This window comes from Anoplopoma fimbria, chromosome 20 (genome assembly GCF_027596085.1).
Source record: "Anoplopoma fimbria isolate UVic2021 breed Golden Eagle Sablefish chromosome 20, Afim_UVic_2022, whole genome shotgun sequence".
In the NCBI taxonomy this organism is placed as follows: domain Eukaryota; kingdom Metazoa; phylum Chordata; class Actinopteri; order Perciformes; family Anoplopomatidae; genus Anoplopoma; species Anoplopoma fimbria.
This window is the reverse complement of record NC_072468.1, coordinates 19,738,493-19,759,346: the sequence shown is the minus strand read 5'-3', so window position 1 is coordinate 19,759,346 and position 20,854 is coordinate 19,738,493. Positions and strand designations below refer to the sequence as shown.

General features: G+C 39.7%; 2 protein-coding genes and 1 long non-coding RNA gene across 3 annotated transcripts; 1 reads left to right on the top strand and 2 right to left on the bottom strand.

Annotated features, from left to right (window-relative positions):
• Positions 1-107: 107 nt before the first annotated feature.
• Positions 108-1,165, bottom strand: LOC129109859 (uncharacterized). The gene is made up of 3 exons (XR_008532080.1): positions 1,059-1,165; positions 873-974; positions 108-795 (listed from the first exon to the last, which is right to left on the bottom strand). It is a non-coding gene; the product is annotated as an uncharacterized LOC129109859 (long non-coding RNA).
• A 958-nt stretch (positions 1,166-2,123) lies between these two features.
• yrdc (yrdC N(6)-threonylcarbamoyltransferase domain containing) lies at positions 2,124-6,634 on the top strand. The gene is made up of 6 exons (XM_054622063.1): positions 2,124-2,376; positions 3,286-3,481; positions 3,992-4,106; positions 4,205-4,324; positions 4,524-4,654; positions 5,700-6,634. Exons 1-6 carry the CDS (start codon positions 2,205-2,207, stop codon positions 5,767-5,769), a joined length of 804 nt encoding a protein of 267 aa, XP_054478038.1. The 5' UTR covers positions 2,124-2,204; the 3' UTR covers positions 5,770-6,634.
• Positions 6,635-8,437: 1,803 nt separating this feature from the next.
• Positions 8,438-20,564, bottom strand: LOC129110080 (glycoprotein endo-alpha-1,2-mannosidase-like protein). Its single transcript, XM_054622231.1, has 4 exons — positions 20,054-20,564; positions 17,711-17,820; positions 10,261-10,337; positions 8,438-9,122 (listed from the first exon to the last, which is right to left on the bottom strand). Exons 1-4 carry the CDS (start codon positions 20,562-20,564, stop codon positions 8,486-8,488), a joined length of 1,335 nt encoding a protein of 444 aa, XP_054478206.1. The 3' UTR covers positions 8,438-8,485.
• Between the last annotated feature and the right edge of the window lie 290 nt (positions 20,565-20,854).

Here is a 20,854-nt window from a genome sequence, read left to right as displayed (position 1 = left end):
TTAAAACCAACTGGATTTGTTTGAAGAAGTATTTAGTGAATGATTCTGTTTTAAGAATTATTTTGGTCAAATGTATGCAGCTTTCTTTTTTTTTTTTTTTTTATACATGTAATGTGTAAACATGTTTCATTTGGGCTCACTCCATTTATGTAATCACTTTTCACACATTGGAAATTTGCTGTGGATAATTTGTTGGCTCATCTTCACCAATGAAATGAAAACTGACAGCTGTCCATATTTGTTTTAATCAATAAGCAGATATATATATATATATAGTTGGACATGTGGACCAGGTTTGTCTTTCTGGGAGTTTACCTGAAACGGGAAAAAAAATAAGAAATCACTGATGAAGACATTTGTTTGGAAGCAAATTGTTTGATCAATAAATGTGTCAGTGTTTTTGAAATTAAGATCCAGAAATTCAAAAACTTTTCCAATTAGGCAATATTTTAAGACAACGATATGTTTCCAAAGGAATGTCTTGAAACCCAAAGAGTGAGGAATAATTAAGGGTTTGTATTTTTAAAAAAAAGAATGTATAATGTTATGCTTGTTTCATATAAAGTAATATGATAAATACATTTCTGAATTGAAAGCAATATGATACTAATAAAACCTTATCCTTGTCACTGAAATTATTGCCTCTGCTTTAATGAAGTGTTTTACAGTTAAAATTGACGGTTGATTTTAATTGGATTTATTTAGTCATATAATAAAGAAAAGGTGGGTTGGGGGTGGGGGGTCCACTTCTGGTCACTTCCGCGGTGGTAAGGACACATCCTGGAGAGATTTTCTCTGTGGGGAAATAAAGATAGCTTTTAAAATAAATAACATTAAGTCACAACCATCCAAGGAGAGAAAGGCAGGCTCACCACTAGAACATCACTTAGAGCCTCTAAGTCACTCAGGACTTGGTTGCACAGGTTGAGGTTGTCAGACAGGGTCCCCAGTCTGGCCTCCACATGCTTCAGCTCCTGCAGAGTATAAAACATGTGGGTCCATTTGCTGGTTTTTGGGCAGAAAGCAATCAAAAGTTGAAGCTGCAGATCGTGGCTGACCTGTGTGGCCGGTGAAACGCCCTCCTCGGTCCGCAGGGTCAGGTCTGTACAGCCTGTGTCCGCAGCCATGACCATAGGTGTGTTATTGTTCCCGTAAACTGCGCTCCCACGGCGTGAATACCGTCTGCGTATTTAAGAGAGTGCCCACAGGTGACTTACGTTCCTCTAATTAATGCGTGATGAGGAGGGCATGCAAGAAACGTGGGGTTGCGATCTGTGGGAGGGTTTGAAGAAGTGCCAGAAAATAACACCATACTAAAATCATATACAGTCTATGACTCACATTTTTATTTTTTTGTTTCTTTTGGAATGGCAAAATTAATAATAATAAAACAAATGGCAAGGGTTCGGAGCGTAAATAAAAATAAAGGAAAATGAAAACATTTTTTTTAGCAGTCCAGACAATTAACTTCAACAGGAGTTTTCAATAAGGTTAGGATCGTTTGCATATATATATATATATATATATATATGTATATATATGTATATGTATATATGTATATATATATGTATATATGTATATATATATATATATATGTATATATGTGTATGCATATGTTATATATATATATATGTATGTATATGTATATATATATATATGTATGTATGTATATGTATGTATATGCATATGTATATATATATATGTATATATATATATATGTATATATGTATATATATGTATGTATATGTATATATATATATATATATATGTATGTATATGTATATATATGTATGTATATATATGTATATGTATGTATATGTATATATATGTATATATGTATATATATATGTATATATATATGTATATGTTACATTTATCAGTAGTTTTTGGGAGATGACATTTTGAGAAGATGATGAAAAAACATGATATCTGTATAGTTGAAGATAATTTCCATAGAAGGAGCATTCATATCTCATCGTTATACCATCAATAAAGTGATCTAATATAAAACAGACATATAGATTCCACAAAGTCCAAACTTTTCTTCCGCTTGGTCGTTAAAACAACCTGCTGCTGGCCCTTTAAGAGAGTGGGCGTCATTGTTTGGGGGCGTGACCCCGGAAGAGTTCTGTCATTTCATCAGACGACAACATGCATGCTGCCCGGCTGTGAATGGACACCTCCGCCGCTGTAGCTCTGATCATATGAAGTGTTTTTGTATGATCGCTGTTGAATTAATCAAACCCAGAAGCGCTCACAGTTCAGCCTCGGCTCGTCGCCTCGGAGGAGAGATGTGTAAAGAGCTCAAGACCAAAGTGCTGCGTTTGCTGCCGCCGACCTCCAATGGGCCATGTGTTCACCAGGAGGGCCAAACAGGTCAGATCATGTTCACAGCAGATCCCTATAGACTATAGCTTTATGACTTTATAGATTTTAGCTTCAGTAATGAAGACTGTTTGGCATTAAGTAACGTAAACATTGCATCCTGTTACATCAGATTCCTGATTTTCCTGTCATGCCTGTCATAGAGCTTATGTAATAGTCCAATACAGTAACGTTAATGTACTTTACCATCAGACAGCTGCCTGCACACACACTGAGCTTCAAGGCATCAAAGCTTTATTTATAATGTCATCATGGGACAGTCCATGACATCAGATGTTTAGCAGCCTTGGGAAACGTATCTTTACTCTGCACTTAAGTAAAATAAGGAATTTAAATGTGAAAAAGGTCAAAGTCATGTAAAATACTATTTTACAACTTACTTAGTGTTAATTATATAAAAGTGTGGACGGACCCAATGCAGATGAGCTCAGCTATTAGAGGTGAAATGACTTGATGAACTGTGGATCTGTTATACATGGGGCTCATTTAGTTGGGTAGTAGAAACTAAAGCTGTTTATCATATTCATATCTTCATCATATGCTTGCATGCAACCCTTTTTTTCTGCAAAGTACCTTGTGATAAGATAAGTGTAGTTAAGGAAAACCACAGTTACCTCATAAATGTGAGTGTTTAAGCAATGCTTTTCCTGTACCTTTTTTGTTAAAGAATGCTCCGTATACTGCACTTCCATTAATGCAAGTCAATAGTTTTGTGAGACCCTGTGCCCTGAAACTGTTGTCACAGGCTTAGGAGTCCTCCACATAATGAGTGCATAGATTTTGACATGTAGAGGGCCCTTTATGTGCAGTTCTAGAGCAAACCACTTCTGTGTTTTGTTGTCATGTGTGTCTTGCAATGGATGCTGCCTCCATTGACCATCCTCGTTTTTTGAACTGCAGATGGTGCTGAAATCCTGAGTTGTACAGCGAAGGCTCTGAAGGAGGGGTATGTGGTCGGCGTGCCCACAGACACCATCTACGGCCTGGCATGTCTGGCCCAGAACTCTGAAGCCGTCAGAAAAACCTACGACGTCAAAGGACGAAATGGACATAAACCGCTGGCCATCTGTGTGGGAGAAATCCAGGATATCTATAAGTACGTTTATGTACGGATGCTTGCTGTTTTACCTCCAGAATGAGAGGAGGACTTAGATCTGGGCCCATTTTGTTGTTTGATGGATGGTCAACAGTGAATGCGGTGAACTGATTTTCCAAACGGTTTGAGTGCAGATAATTGTAATTTTAAACATCAGTGGTTCATGTTGGTGTGAGTCCCTCAGAAGTGTGATGGTTTTAATCATAGGCCGACCAAATGTGCACAAATATATTAGTCATCCACTGATGAGTCACACGCAGAAGAGGCAGAAATACAGTCTTAACACCAACAAAACACATTTTACATTTTGAGTGACGGGCACACCTGCTGTCACAGAAATACCTCAGTATTCATTAATTATTTGCTAAGGTGAAATCTCTGAAACTAAGGCATTTGAAAGTAAATCACAAAATAATACAGAGGCAAAGCAAATAGTTGTTTGCTGCTTTATTAATGCTCTAAATTCTGTCTAGAGAACCTTTGAAACGTTGTTCTTGTCTCCATGTTCAGGTACTGTAAGGTGAAGGTGAAGGAAGGGCTGCTAGGTGACCTGCTGCCTGGTCCCGTCACTCTGGTGTTCGAAAGATCTGAAGTACTGAACACAGATCTGAACCCGTTTACTTCAGTAAGTCCACTCCTTTTTAAACTGGGTATTACTGTATATAGTGTAGTTTAGTACTCAATATCAGTCATCTGCTGTTAACGTGACCATGTGCCCCTCAGCTTGTCGGCGTTCGTATCCCAGACCATGCCTTCATGAGACGCCTCTGCCAGATGTGTGCTGAACCACTCGCTCTTACCAGCGCCAACATCAGCTCACACACCAGCACCGTGGCCGTGCATGTAAGAGAAAACTAATACACGACAAGTTGAGATATTCTTTTACGAGTCTCACATTTACTTTGTTTTAAAAAAATGTCATTCAGTAGGTTTCAAAGCATCTTAAATCAGTTTGAAAGGGTGCCTCTCTTTAGTTTTTTTTCTTTTTTGTCATTTAAGTTTAATAGATTCTTCTTTTAATGCTGCTGTTTTCCCTCTGAAGGAGTTTCAGGAGCTCTGGCCCAAACTAGCAGTGGTGGTGGATGGCGGACCAATAGGAGACCACAGCCGCCTCGGATCAACAGTGGTCGACCTATCGGTACTCGGCAAATACCGCATCATCAGACCCGGCTGGTGAGTTCATGCCTATTCTGTGACCCAGTTAACTTTTACTTTCAGCTGTTACATGATGATACAATTAAATCATACCCACAAATCATATACAAAGAAAAGCTTTTTATGCCTCTGTGCCTAGCATAAAAATCGATAGCATGGCAAGAGGCATTATGCTTTCAGGTTGTCCATTTGTCCCGTTCCGGAGAATGTGGCAAAGATGTGATGTGATAGATAAGATTTCAGTCATGAATGGATATTGATCAGAGCAATCTGTAAACACTGCATGAGACTGATGCAGCCATTTGTCATTTGGTAGAGTAATAATGACTTGCACGTCACACATATTGTATTTACTGTTGAAATGTTAGTATCTAAATGTTGATATTTTTATACACTAACTGCTAAAACAGTATACTATTTTGAGGATGCAGTACTGTATAGGATTACTATTTACTTTAGTATGGATTTGGGACGCTGTTGACTGCCCATGCTTATTTGCATGGTAAAGATGGAAAAAAAGAGGAAACACATTCTTAAGTTTGACAGTTGCACAGTTTTCAGATGAACTGAATTGGAGATGGAGCGAATACATGCAAGCACATATATGCACATTATGAAGGGTCATGAGGTCGTTCCTTCAGGTTTCCTGTTTATTACACATCTCGGGATGAAGGGAATATACGCACCAAAGTAGAAGCACAGACTAATTTCCTCGAAAGATGCACCTGCATGCATCAAGCACCTGCCAGTGCTTTCGGTTTACTGCTGTGCTTATTACTGAAGCAACAGCGTCATCACAATGTACTCCACCACGGGGAGGACGAGCCTCCCACAGCACCTGCTGTGATTATGAATCTCCTATAAAGTAGTAAACACAATGTAGTCAAGAATATGGAGTCAGAATATGTAAATGCTCGAGTAATTAGGGGTGTTTTGCATTAATTAGCAGACTAAAACATGGCTACGGCCACAAAAAAAGCTTGTAATGCATTGTTTTCTTCCTGCGTTTCCTCTGAAGGACATTTGTACATTAAATGAGAATTGACTGTAATTCTGTTTTCAGTGCTTTTTCTTCTACGGTTGATGTGCTGGAGCAAAAATATGGACTGTCAGAAGACTCTGGGGAAGATTGACCTTTTGAACTTTTCACACAACACACGCTGACACGCACAACCAGCGTTGACCGTTGGCTTCTTCAGAAAAGACGAAAAAGCTTTTCATCCTCACATGGAAGAACGAGTCTTTCCGAAGAAGGACTAGAACTCAGGAACTACTCGACAGCTTGTTCTGGTGGCTGCTTTAAGGTCTGGAGTTACTCTTTTCTTTTGGTGACCATATTTCTGCCTTACTATGTGTCTTCTATCATGGGATTATGGGGGATCTTAAAGTGTCACAGTTCTCTACCATTTATTCAGAAACACAGAACGTCAGCTATATAGAATGGAATTTATTTATTTTTTGCATAAAATTAAAACTACACATCTTTTTGTATTGTCAAAGGTATGTGGCTTTACAGAAAATACAATGGTTTGAGTTTTTATTTTAATATTTCTATAATGGTTCGAGGTGTCACAGGGCCCTATTTCATTTTTCTTAAATAGTTCTTGGTGATAACAGTAGGGATGGGAGGAGTTCTGTGAATTGCATTGATAATACATCAAAACATTTATTATCTTATGAATCTCCTGTATTTATTTTATCCGCATGTCATTTAAACCGTGTCAGGCTTTCACTACAATTGGTCACTTGCAACAGTTACAATAACTCTGTTTTTATGTTGGAGTCTAAACTACAATTAAAAGTTTGAAAATACTGTAATATTTCAGATTTATGTTGGTCAGCATGTTGGATAAGTGGATGAACAATATGAAATTCTTCTGCCCCTTTGCACCTTTAAAAACTGGAGCATTTTTAAAATTCTCATCGCCTGACTAGACACATTTTGATGGATTGCATAACCTTTGCGCAGCCAAAATAAAAGTTGGGTTTTTTTCATTATCAGAGTCTGATTAATGCATAAGAAATATTTGAGTCATACCTCTGTCTTTATTTTAAGTTGTCTGGAAGTTAAGTGTTTTTTTGTTTTGTTTTTAGGAGCAGAAACACCTCGTAAGCGCCCCTCACCAAAGAGCATATTTATATTCTCGAAAATGCCTGTTTGAAAGTACCTTTTACCTTAATAGATAGCAGTATTTCATCAAATCTAAATCAAATGAATCCATATAGCAGAGTGCTCCAGTAAGTGGTGCAATTTTATTCATATAGCCACTCTAAAACATTGAGCCTCAACCCTTAAGATCTGATTCTGTTATGTTAACTTAAGTGATGGAAGGTGCCCATCATGAACATTGCTTGACGTAACCATAAGGTTGCCAGGCAACCAGCAGAGACTGCAGAAAGTCAGTGCGACTGGCCAAGGAAAAGTCATAAAACCACTACGTGTAATGCTCGGATTGTGTACAGACCCAACAAATGAGGCATTATATGTTAAGAAATAAGCTTTAGAGGTTCTGGAAGATTACTTTTGTGACCCTCAGGAAGACCCAGAGTAGCTGTTTGCCTGTGTCCAGACTTTATATTTTTTATTTAACAGACAGATTAAATTGTATTTTCCAGAATTCCAAACGTTTCTCTTCACTTGCTTAACTCCTACTTACTGCTTTTAAAACACCATGGCTGTGTTTGAAATCGCATACTAACATGCTGTTCATATTAAGTATGAAATGTAAAATTTAGTATTTATTGCGTTCCAACTAAGTATTATGTGGATTTTGTGTACGGGAGAAATTCCCACGTAAGATAGCAAGAATTTCTGAGTATTGAGACGTGAGCTTACTGATCATACTCAACCAACCCAAAATGCACTGCTGCCTTTCAGACTGTCCAATGGCTGACCGTGAGGCAGACAATTTGAACAATTAACCGTTGGATAAAATAAATAGGAATGATGATGACGCTGAGGAACAGTTGAAATAAAAAAAGGTCAGGAGCCCACTTTTATAATGTACTGTAGAACACACAAATATTTTAAATAATTTTAAAAGGCCTTAAAATAATACTGGAACATATTAAATTGAATGTGGTGAGGTAATGTTGATTACAATTTCGATACAGTCATGTGATGCAGAGAGGACATATTGCTTGAGCGTGAACAGTGTGCTGTTGGTGATACTAAATCGCTCATTATATCAGCAATATGCAGTTACATACAGATTTAGTATGTAGTATGCAGTACGGCTTGCGATTTCGAACACAAAGGGGAGATCACCATCAGTGTCTCAATCAGTTTTACAGCCAGTTATGTATGAAACTGAAGTGTTTGGCTATTGTAATCAATTTTATCATTTAACTACGGAGAGGGAAAGAAGCCCTTACATGGTGACAGTTGCATTAAGTGAACAAAGACTGAGAGACGGCCTACAGAACATTTTAGGACTCTGGTCTGTCAATGGAACAAATCTTGCTAGAATAACCCTTTTAATGCAGCTTTACTCAACCGGGACAATTCAGACTACAACACAGTGTCCTATACCTGCAAAAAATACGCACATTAAGTGAACAAAGACTGAGAGACGGCCTACAGAACATTTTAGGACTCTGGTCTGTCAATGGAACAAATTTTGCTAGAATAACCCTTTTAATGCAGCTTTACTCAACCGGGACAATTCAGACAGTGTCCTTTGCAAAGAATACGCACACAAAAACTCTCACATCGGCTTGTCTTTATGCAGTCACATCTATATTGATCAAGTCTCTACTTTCACTCCCCTCTCCCCCTTTGCTCTCTCTCCCTCATGTGAACACACACTTCCACCGCAGCATGCTGTTTCAAGTCAGTCTGAGGAAAGTTCACATGAGCCACTGCTCCTTCTCCTTGTTGAACTGCTCCGCCCAGCGGCGGGTCAACTCCAGGTAGTGATCGGGTCCATGTGGTTGATAGTCCAAATACACACGGGTCACTGTTTTTTTGGGCACTGCCCTCTCTATCTGTGTCCCCTCGTGCCATTCGTTAAACGATGTGATGGTGACGACCTCTGGCCTCACGTTCAGCGCCGCCTGCAGGGCCGTCTCATAGTAGCGACCGTTCACCCTGTTGCGCATGTTGTGGTTGTTCCACGGCCGGATGCTGGTGTCGATATAACCAGGTCCAACGCTTGGGATGAAGAGGAGATTGTTGCCGTCACAAAAAGCTTTAATGGCCTTCCAGTTCTGGTGAGAAGAGCCAAAGGAGAAACCGTTGGAGGCAAAGTAACTGTACATGCCATCAAAGCCGCCTGCGAGGATGTCGTGCTTGTGGCGCTCCTCCACGATCAGTGCGATGAAGATGGAGTCGTAGGCTGAGCCGCGCACACTGTGGGAGCCGGTGGGAGTCAAGAATTCAGACCAGGACTCTGGAGGAGTCAGGTAAGTGTCGTAGATGTAAAATAGAGGAAGACTCTTCCCTGTGCTGGAAGTAAACTTGTAGAAGGCTCCATGGTCACCGTACCTTTTTAAAGACATTAACATGGTAAAATAATAACAGAGTAAGTTAGTGCTGAAACAGTTAGTTGATTTAGTCAAAAGGCTGCTATGTTCTTAACTATGGGGCTAAAAATGACTTTCTCATGAATCTGGTGGTAGAGAAATCCCCACACGGGTTTTTAAAGTAAATTCAATATGGTTTATCCCCTCTGCATTAATATTAGTAACAACTGTCAGTATTATCTGCATGTTCAAGTTGACCATGGGACACGATGAAACACAAGAGGAAAGCTCAGGTTAAAAATAGAAGGGGTTAGTCTTCTGGGAAGCCTGAATTTGCTCAGTATGTTTTCTTGACAATCTTCTTGTTATTCATCGCGACCAAAAACCATCAACCTGAGAGTGAATACTGGACCATCAAGGAGCCAGAAACCCAACTCTAAAGGATTGAGAAGTTTCTCCATAACTGCTGGATGTCTAAATAAGCATCTTTTGGAAGTTCACTGTATCGAAGGTGAGAAAAACTTAATTTTGTGTTCACAACTTGTTTCTGCTGCTCCCAAGTGGCCATAATGAATCAGTTATCAGGAAAAAAAGGAAAAGTGTCTTTTAAGTGGTTAAAAGAGGGTTTATATTGTCACCTAAAACATAAAGATGTGTCCTCTGGGCACCATGAATGTCAACTACTTTAATGGAAATCCAGCCAATAGATTTAGGATATGTTGTCATGGTCAAATATGTTGATCGAGGGAAAATTAAGACCAAATAGGGTTTTTAGACAAAAGGTGAGAAAGTAGCTGATTCTTCATTTAAAAACAACCTGACCTCAATATCACAATGGAGGCAAAATATGAAGATTTGCTTTCTTTGATTTGTTTCTTGCTAAAATGTATTGAAAGCTGAACATATTTTGGGGGGTTTGGGCATTTGAGTTTGTATGTACTTGAAAGGTGCTCCTTTTCAGAGCAACCTTTTATACTTAAAAGTTCTGAAAAATGTTGTTTGCTTCAAAAACTCATTCATAAGTCATGAAACTAGCCTTATATAATCAAAAATGCTTTCTCAAAGTATTTCAGTTTTGTTACTTATGTTCTTTCAACTGTGCATGAAATCTTAATGGTTTTCTATTTAAGTTGAGTCAGTGATGGAGAAGTAAAGCCTACCTGTCAATGATATACTTGATGTTGTCATGCACACTCTGGTCGTTTCGTCCTCTGTATGGTTGGATGTGAAATGCAACCTAAGAAAAACATGCAGAAAGACACACGCTTTGTTAGTTTCCATTTATCTTATTACTGCCTTTAAAAAAAAAATCAACCACTCACAGGTTTCTGAGGGGAGACTTCTCATAGGGGATTGACAATGGCAACAATATGATCCTATGAAGATATTTTTTTTAATTCAAGTTTTTTGCGGATAAGATGCATTTTATATTATAGTCAAAGGCTGTTACAGCTGATCGGAATGATTCATTTCCTCCACAAAAAAAAATTATATTAAAATAGAGCTCTACCTTTTTCAATTCTGCAAAACAAGTTAGTCATACACCATTTTGACCTTGAGTGGCCCTAAGCATAGCATGACATCAGGCGTCTGGTTTCTCTTCCCTAGTACCATGTACAGATGACTGTACTTGTTTGCATATTTTCTAAAAGCCTATGAATAAATACATCTGATACAAACTGGCCACAAGTACATTATATTACAGTTACCCATTCAAGCAGGTCCTCTTGGACAGGATATGTCTTCAAATAACCATGTTTTCACTACTTTCATTTTCATGACAGTCTGTCACACTTAAGATGTTTTCCCCTTAAGTGCTGCCCCTCTGGAGACATTTGTAACGCTGAATTAATGGCTCAGTGAGAAACGGGTGCTTGCAATTAATGAACAACAGCAGCAGAGGAACAAGGGACATGATGTACAAAAAAGTGCTTAAGTTGAATATTTTAAGGAATGGCCAGAGAATTCAGACACTTTGAATAATGAATGATCAAAGTGAAACACTTTTCTCCTCTCAAGCAGTGGACACCCAAGGGGGACAATGTGAATAAAAATGGCTCTTTAAGATGCTGGAGGCCAACAGCAACTAAATGGGTGTAAGATGTCGTTGAGTGATTCCTATTCCAGGATGAAAACCTTATGAAAGTCAGTATTTTTTAACAAGAATAAGACTGATGGGACAAGTTATGTTTTTTATCTGATGGTTGAACTAGAAGAAAATGTTAAGTTATCACCAGGTTTCTTAGAAATCATCCTGAGAGGGACACAGATGTGTGTAGCAAATTTCATTGTCATCAATAGAATAGTTGCAGAGACAATTCACTTACAACTGAGTGAATATCAGTGGTTCAACAAAATCATCATCAGCATCCACAGAATGAATTCCACCATGAATGTCTGAAAAATGAAACGGCGATCCATCGTATAGTTGCTGAGATATTTCAGTCTGGAGAGGTCAACCGACAGACTGACATTCCCCTCCACCCTCCCCAGAGCCACACTGTTAGCATGGCTAAAATGCAGAAAAACTGACAGAAAATCTGCAGCTTTGTGGGAAGCTGTATTGCACGCATAGGGTGCACACTGCACTGGTGTTTATTTGTGGAAAAGAGGACTGTTGGCTGCACTGACTGTGTCACTATGACATTGAGCATAAGTGCACTAATGTATTAAAGTTTAGAATTGGCTAGAGCTGAGCAAATTGTTTTAAACTGCAAATGTCTATCGATAAACTGTAAACTGGAGGCAAGGAAAAAAGAACCACTTGAGCCTCTAATGGAGATGCTAAGTGATTTTATGTGCTCAAAACATAAATTTTTATGGTGTAAAATGCAGTTGCTGGCAAATTATCAATTTGAAGAAAAATTGAGGAAGGAGGATGCTTGCCATCTTATGAAATGGTAGCCTGGAAACAATGTTTGTTAAGCCGTTATTCTCTTGACTTCTTGTAAAGTAACAGCCCAATAACGTAAGATCAAATGTGAACCTATTTTGGGAAAACTGCGAGGTATTAGCCGATATGAAGCCAGAGTGGGAAAAGCTGTTATGGTCTCCCGTTCACTGCAGCAGAACACAGAGCCACTAGAAAGCTCATTTTCCAAACGTATTGGCCCATTCATTTGTGGTAATTTTGAAGTAAATGAGACCGAGTCTTCACATTTTAATTCCTCATAAACATTGACAGCACAGGCCAGGATCAGCCCCATGATTCATGCTGAGTAGAGTGGAATTTAGTGCCATGTCATGCAGAAAGCACTGAAGGAGGGATATGAGCCAGCACAAAGATACAAGTCCAGACCCTTATAACAATTTGATCAATCTTAACAAAGCAGAGCAAATTTCTCCATGAGAGAGTGTCAGTTCTGCTCTGTGGTCAAAAAGCCAGTGGATGGGGTCACGTAGCTACTGCTAGCATCTGGAAAAGTGTGGCTGATGCCATCATAGGGCACCCACCGGCGTTATTGCCCTGTGTTCACGCAGCTACATGGCCTATTTATTGGACAGGACTTTTACAGCCCCTCAGGGTGCAGATTGTTCAGAGCGGCAAATTGAGTCATGGGACCCATGATGCACATTTCCCCTCCGCTCCTTCCCTCCTGCACCCAGCTTTCAATCACCCCCCCGCACCACCACCACCACCCTTTTCCCACAAAACCGCCCCCGCCACCCCCCCCCCTGGGCAGGAGGACTATTTCAACTCCTCTTCAAGCTGAGGTCAAGCAGCAGCCCTGCTGTGGAGGCTCCATGTGATGTGCTCTCCAACTCTGCTGTACAAAATACAGGCTACACATGCCTTTTATGTGGGTGCTGCTGAAATACTGTTCAAGTTATATAATAAAAAAAAGTACATTGCTTTCTTGTGTAGCATTACCTAAAAGAGGGGCCAGTGTGTTTTTAGCTGTGTAGTGTGGGATTGCCAAAAATGGAAGTTGGATTCGTTTTTGGTGAGATAGATCTGCTCTGAGCATGAAGTTATGCCAAATTTGTAATTTTTTTGTATTTCTCTGAAAGGAAGTGTCTTTATTTAACATACTGAACATTAATAAAGCAGCAAACAACTATTTCAACCCATTGGTTAGCTCACGGTCACCGCTCTACTCTGCTCTCATATGCCGGATACAGTAGATAAAGTCCTCCCGTCCGTCAGCACCGAACCTGCAGGCCACTTCAGATAAATACTGCTAACTCTGTCAGAACTTTCCCATAGTTTGCAGTGTTAGCGCTGTTAGCTCAGTTAGCTATGAACCTCCAGCTCACCGACGACATGTTAAGAGCAGTTGGGAGGCAATCAAAATGCTCCAAATCTCGGATCTTGCACCTTTGAAATTTATGTTGAAATAGATCACTATGGATGCATATGAGAAAACGGGATTACAGGTATATTAAGACAGACCTTATGAGAAAAAATAATTTGGCTATTGAACATTAAAGCATGTTAACATAGTAGAAACCCAAAATACAAGTATGAACCTGAAAATGAGCATAATATGTCACCTTTGAAATATTTGAAGGACTCATCTTGAACATAACTTTATCAAATCAGATGTGGTGTGGGGAGACTAGCTAAACCCGCCCATCATACTTGACCATTAGCTCGTAGGTTGATGTAGCTAGCATAGAAATATCATAGTAGGAGGTGTGTTTGGATGTCAGTTGGCAAATTATGGTGATTATGCTCTATATTATTATTTTCCCTCCTAACAAGAGTGAAAGTTACAGAGATGTTGGTGGAGGGCTACAGTTTTTCTAAAACTCAAAATCATGCTGTCATTTCTTTGTCACAGCTGCATTTTAGTGATCCAATATCCAGAATATAAATCGTTAGTTAATTATGATAACTAATTCATTGTTTAAGTAATTTTTTCAAGAAAAAAGTTCCAGTTTCTAACTTCTGTCGTATATACCAGTAAATTTCACATATTTGGGGTTTGAAACGTTATTTGAATTACGCAATCAATTTGAATACATCAGCTTAAAATGAATTATTTCCCAGCCTTGGTTTGTATTGTGCTCTCAATCTGATGGTGCATAGCCCTGAATACATTTAGAATCTTGTAAAGGTCGATGCCATATTCATGCCCCAGTGAGCCAAATAAAACCACTGTAAAGACACATTCACATGCTGTTTCTTGGATTGCTCTGTGAAGCAGTTAAAACTCTGCCAAGCTCTCTGTAATCCTTGTCTTCAGTTCGGAAGAGTGCTACTGTGAGAAACAAGACAGGACAGCCCAGGACAAGTACGGACAAAGATATGAGATGGAACACAAAGTGAATATGGACAGGTACCTTATCCCAATTTCACAGAAAACATTTTATATGTTTTATGCAGAAGTGGAGATCATTCTTTCCAGTGTTTTCTGTCTTTGTTTTTTCAGTTATATAAAGTTATTATTTAAATAACGTTATCATTTTTTGTAATTATATCGATTCTCCAAGGGCCTGCCGTTTTAAAACAACACTGCTCATGCATTCTTAGAAGCATTTCTCAGATTGGCTGCACTCCACGTTGCTACTAAAAGCAGATTGCCGATATGTGTTTTTCTGAATCCTGATCTGATACATTTTTGGCTGTTGCCACTGCTCCTGTGGGACCATCTGTCCTCCTTTGGGCATCCCTCCCTCCTTTTAAGTCTGCCTTTCCGTTGAAAAGAGCAAAGAAATCATTTAAGGTTGTTGCTTTAGAAAATTTGCATTTGAGTTCCAAATGATCAGAGCCAAAGATCTTTACCTTGTCAGCATTTTACTGAAATTATGCAAGGAGAAGCACTCCTTATGTGCAGAGGGAGTGGGAGGACTTCATAAAAAAAAACAAGGAGAACTGGAAGAGGATGCTTGGAAAATGCTGCACTCACCTTGCTGCTATATACAGAAAGAAAATATTCTATGGTTTTCTCTGCTCTGTTGCCTGATTGTGATCTTCTATGGGCTTTCATAAGACAACACTTCCGTCTTATGGCAGAGAGGTTCTTAAATGTTCAGTAGATTTGAAGAATGCATGTCGGGGCCTGTTTTTCCACACACACTTCCTCCACGCTTTTATGAAATTGCTGCGCTTGCTCGGTCACTCATGACAATATAGCATGGCATTAAATTCAATCTATTAGCTTCTCTCCTGACAGCATTGTGTGTTAAACCTCATCAGCTCAGCGTTGCATGTCTAATCCAGGCGTTCTTGTCTCATCCTCACAGTGATACATTATTTCTCTGCCTGCAGCCAAACAGCAGACTAAACAAACGTGATATCAAATCTGACAGACTGGCCCGACAAACTGTTTCTCATCAGAGTTGTTTATACGCAGGATGAGGCCAATATGTGTCACATCGCTGCCGGAAAATAAATTATCTTTATCATCACATCAGGATACAAACACTGGCATCATAATGAATTGTGTTATAATGATCTCTCCGATGACTTTGCTTTGTAATTAACCTTGGTGACTTTAGCAAGTTGTCAATAAAACTTGTTTTCTTATAGATCAGTGACTGGTTTGTTTTGGTCCTATACATTAAAATAGGATGTACATTAAAGTGCAACTACATGTGGAAAGAAAGAGTAGTGGTGGGGATTTTTCCACAATTTGACAATTTTTTATGATCTGTCAATTGCAGGAGGTGTTCTTCCTTAAAGGGAATTGAGAATCTGCTAATATGATGACAATTTGTGAACTGGGACTCGAAAACAAAAAAATCGCAATACTATGGCTGCTATTTAGCAATTTATTTCCTATGAACAGCATTAGGTAACTTACTGATTTTTCTTTTTAAAATATTTTTATAGATCAAAAAATCATAGTTACTCAAACGAAACCTGACAGTAATGTTGATGCTTTTATCTGGGCGGCTAGCTGATTTTTCTTTACTTAAACATTTAGTGTGTTGTGCAAATGCTGTAAGTGCATTATTAATGGCATATGCTTTAACATAGGAACACTCTTACCAGCTTGTCTCTCTTTTATGTCATTTCAAATTCATACAGAAAGCTTCTGACTAGCTCTTAATACGCACATGAACACATGATGTATCTTTCTTCAACTCTCTTTTCTGTCTTTCCCTTCCTCTCCATCTTTATCTGGAGAGAATCTGACATGAATTGTATTGCATTACGAGCGAGCTCTTCCTGTTAAAGTTGAATAAGCATTCGATACAGTGACAGGAGGCCAACATGGTGGGCAGTTATTTCCTTCAATGTGCCATTTTCCAACCTAATTGGCAAATCGGTCATGTGGTTGTGCTACCCCCCACCTCTCCACCCTGCTGTTATGTTCATACCCACTGAACAACTGATCCAGCAGCAGCAGCAGCTATTTGACCTGTTTTTTTTCTAATGCTGGAGAGGAGATGTCAATGCAGCTGCAAACATCCGGAGTCAAATCCCTGAGCAGCACTGACAGCTTCATGGGTGGGAGTAGAAGCAGTTCAAAAGCTCTCAACCTCCCTCTCCTGTGACAAAAACAAACTGCTGTTTCTGTATATAACTCACCACAGCACAATGGCTCCTTTGAAATTACTATCCTGAGCATTGTTAAGCTCGCTACTCACTGTTGTGGAGCATCATTAATCCTTCTCTAGCTCCTGTGTCACTCTGCTCTTAGTGAGATGAATGGATGGTGAGATAATGGACAGAGAGATATATACTATATACACATCGAAACCTATGCATCAATAGTACAATACAGCACATTGTCTTTGTTAGTTGTAGCCTTTCTGTAGTTTACAGTGTAGTGTTTGAAATTCAGTGGGCACTGTTCAAACTGGCTTACTGTATTTAATGGAGTGCCTCAAGGTTCTGTTCTAGGTCTCCTTTCTTTTTTCTTTACATAAATCTTTTTCTGCCCATTGAACAAATACTCATTGTTATACAGATGATATGGTGTATAACCGTGGTTCTTGTCTCCCAAATACATTTAATAAATACACTCTATCTTTAGTATTTTGCAGTCTTAGCTCACTCAACTCAAACTAGCTCTTTACTCATAAAAACTAGGTTGATGTTGTTTTCTAATGCTAGACTATATACATTTATATAAATCATTTTATTCTTGAGTCTCCCTTTTCTCAGCTGACTTTTAGTCTTATTTCAGTGTTATTATATGTTTTTTTAATGTTTTATCTTTGCACTTATTTTGTATTGTTTCGTCGTTTTATGCTGCCGTCTTGGACAGATCTTCCTCGTCAAAGAGGCTGGTTCAATGGGATTAACCCTGATTAAACAAAAGGTTAAAGCTACTACAAGGACCTGTTGTCCCCGCTGAAGTCTAAGATGAAGGACTTTCTGGTGAACCTGAAGGATTTCATCTGATTTCATGCGGAATCTGACAGGCTGGCACTGGTGACGAGCATTAAGAATAACAATATAAAAATAGCCAATCTTCCCGCTGATGGTCTTGTTTAAATAAAAGTTGTAAATACCCACTAAAGGTCAAAGACCATACCAGCATAATTCGTATAAAACCAACTGTTTCATCAACAGCTGCTGATTTAAAATGGACAAATCATTGAACAATCAGCACGCATAAAATTTGAGCTGATAATGGATTTGGTTCTTTGCTCTTCCTCCTGCCTTGGATGCTTTCCCCACTTTGTTTCAGGTCACACAAACATGACTTTTACCTTGAGGTTGTGTCTATATGCAGCATCCAGCACAGCTGGAACCATATCCTCAGCGGGTTCCCCGTTGTCGTCAGCCATGCCGGGAGGATACCAGGACAGGACCAGAACCCCTGGAGACACACGTAAACTCATGAGTCTTATCATCCATCCTGGACCAAACACACTGGTCAATACCTCAGAGAGCATCTACTGCAGAGGAAGTATGTCCAAAAGTCCAAATGTCTCATGCATTGTTGAAATGATGTATGGAGCGTAAGAAATGCTGACAGTCCTGTGGGGGAAATTGGTGCGGAAAAAACTTTTGCTTTCATTAATCTACAGTGAGTTATTTTCACGCAGCCCTTCACAGAGTTTTACAGACACATTTGAGACCATTGAACGGACACAGTCAGTTGTGCGTTTATTGAACACACTGTGAAATTTCTGCCCCGGTAACCCATTAGGGTAATTACAGTATTTTATAGGACCAGACGGATGTTGGTTAGGTTATTGGTAAGATATTGTATGCATGGTTGGATTATGAGATAATGAGTCATTGGGCACGTATATTTAAAAGGCCCCAAACCCCACCTAAATAGGAGCAAGACATCACATAGAGCTAAACACGCCACTTTAGGGTTGTTTTGCGCCTCATTGTAGTCATTTTGCATCTCTTTGTGGCCATTTTGAAACTATTTGTGTTCTTTTGGACATGTCTTTTTGGTCGCTTTGCATTTCTGGTTGTTAAGCTACTCTTTGTGCATGTTTAGCTGTACGTTTAGCGTCTCTTTGTGGTTGTTTTGCGTCTCTCTGTGGTCATTTGAAATGTGTGTTGCGTAAATGCTGTTGGTGCATTTTCCATGGAACTTGCTTTGACATGTCCATAAGAAATGTTGACATGAATTTCAAACAGAGGCTCATGCGCAGTGGCCTGTAGGCCTGTTCAGTTATCCATCCCGTGGCTGTGAAGTGGAGAGTTGTTTCTTTTATCTAAATGCCTACCTGCCCGTCACCCATATCTTGCACTCTATTGATGAATATGCACATATTTATTATGTCTTGTTTTAGTGCCAATCTTGCCGCACAGCTCTAGTGTGTGACAGCTTATAAATTGTAGTTGAGAAATGCTTCCTCATGCTCTGATTCTGGCTGAGAAATAGCTTCATACCTGCCACAAAGGCACCTGGCACCAGAGAGGATTTGGCACATCGGATACGCACTAAGAGCTAATTCATTAAATAAATGTCCACTTGCTGTGGAGCTATGGGGACTATTAGATTACAATACCCAACTACGTCTGTGTGTATTAAGAATGAGGCAGCTGTTATGCATTGTATTTATGGGCCTCTGTGAAGTGGTGGGGAATCAGTCATCAAGCTAAATGGAACTATTTAGAGTTTGGCTGGCTGTGGTGGCTAATTAAATTGATTATTTCTACAAGGCATTGTGAGCCAGCGCTCCCATGATCCATCTGTCTTGGTGGGGAGGTTTCAAACGGATGGATGGCCTGGTCATCATTCCGGATGGTTTACAATAACCTACTGAGCTGCAGTACAGAAACATCCGGGCCTATCCTGTGTAGTCTGCAGACGGCTGAACGCACCAGGCTGTTTCTCGATACCAGGCTACAGCACTTTGCTGTCTTTTAGGGAAGCCTTACAAGTTTTTGAAAAGAATAACAACATTCCCATCAATATTAAATGAGACACCTAAAAAAGCATGAATAGAGATAAGTGACTTCATGGCTGGGTGATCATTTAATACCTTACCTCTATTCTTTTATGCAAGTCTTGTAACTACAGTGCACACTTAACCTTACATAACGCATTACACACATTTAAATGTACATTATTTAATTCCCCTTGAAGATTTTAAAGCTCTATTATCAGATATGTTTGATGAATCTTGTCATCTATTTGTATTTCTTTCTGATGATAAGCAATCTTTTCCATATGAATATTGTAACATATAAACGTATGAATTACCTCATATTGATTTCAAACATATTACCAAGCACTGACGGAAATGCTATGTTGAAAAACACACTAAAATTGACCTACACTCTAAATTTCCTTCATCAATTTTGAAATTCTGACATCCAGGCAGGTTTTCTAGTCATAATGTAGACCTAATAAGATGATCTCTTGATTACTGGAGCTTTTAAAGTCATGAAGTTTGTCTCTGTTCAGCAGAAAAAGTGCAGCAGCAGATATTTAGAAACTCTAAACTGAGTGTAGGGGGAGCTGTCCACTGGATGTGTGGTGCTGAAATGAGTGTGTGCCTCTCCAGCAGCTTTATAGAGGCCAGATTATAGAAGCAGCTCTTAACTATTGTTGACTATTTCTTTCAATCTCTGAACTGTACCTGCTGCAGATGCTCCTATCTGCTCCATGTGGGACTCCAACACGTCCGGGTCCCTCGAGCTGTACGGATTAAGGTCGGGGTAGAAACTGGAGCCGATGTCCTCGGGTGGCATGTGTCTTCCTCTCGGGTAGCTGGATGCGATTTTGGGGTCCCAGTGTGGAACCAGGATATGGTCCCAATGGATGTATTTCTCGTCCATATGTGGGTTGCCGTACCAGGTGTAGTAAAAGATATGAACGTCATAAAAGATGGTCCCCTCGGGGCCAGAGTTGGACCAAACTGCTTTAGCGTCGCTGCCAGCCACTGGGACTTGACCCGGGGACGCGGTGGAGCCACGGGACACGGAGCGCCGGTCCATCTTCCCCGCTATCATCGGCAGCAGCTCCAAGCCCGGAGCCAGATCTGAGAAGCCGTCGCTGGGCTTCAAGGTCCTCAGTCCCATCATGGTCCCGAAGACGAATATCGTGAAGAGAAACAGAGCTATGCACGCTTTCCTGCGTAGTCTTGCCATGTTTGGATGGAGTGACAGGAGCTTTAAACTGCGTGGAAGGGACCAGGAGCACAAAAAAACAAAAACACACACCTCACAGCCTACGAGCTACTCTTCAAAGTGTCCTGCAAGGTAACTAGAAATGGCATAATCTTCTGAATTCATAACTGAAAAAGTAGCTACATGATTGCAGTCCCGTCGCAGCAGACTACTTGACGCAGTTGTCTGTTGGATTCTTAACTTTCTGCTGCTTCATGTCGTCCATTCTGCTCAGCTGCGTATTGCCCTTTTTTTTTTTTTTTTTGCCGCAA

Coding starts and splice junctions, on each gene's coding strand:
- yrdc (XM_054622063.1), top strand. CDS start 2,205: ATGAAGTGTTTTTGTATGATCGCTGTTGAATTAATCAAACCCAGAAGC. Junction 2,377..3,285: donor TCACCAGGAGGGCCAAACAG/GTCAGATCATGT, acceptor TTTGAACTGCAG/ATGGTGCTGAAATCCTGAGT. Junction 3,482..3,991: donor GAAATCCAGGATATCTATAA/GTACGTTTATGT, acceptor CTCCATGTTCAG/GTACTGTAAGGTGAAGGTGA.
- LOC129110080 (XM_054622231.1), bottom strand. CDS start 20,564: ATGGCAAGACTACGCAGGAAAGCGTGCATAGCTCTGTTTCTCTTCACG. Junction 17,821..20,053: donor GATAGGAGCATCTGCAGCAG/GTACAGTTCAGA, acceptor GTGTGTCTCCAG/GGGTTCTGGTCCTGTCCTGG. Junction 9,123..10,260: donor ATCAAGTATATCATTGACAG/GTAGGCTTTACT, acceptor GTCTTTAAAAAG/GTACGGTGACCATGGAGCCT.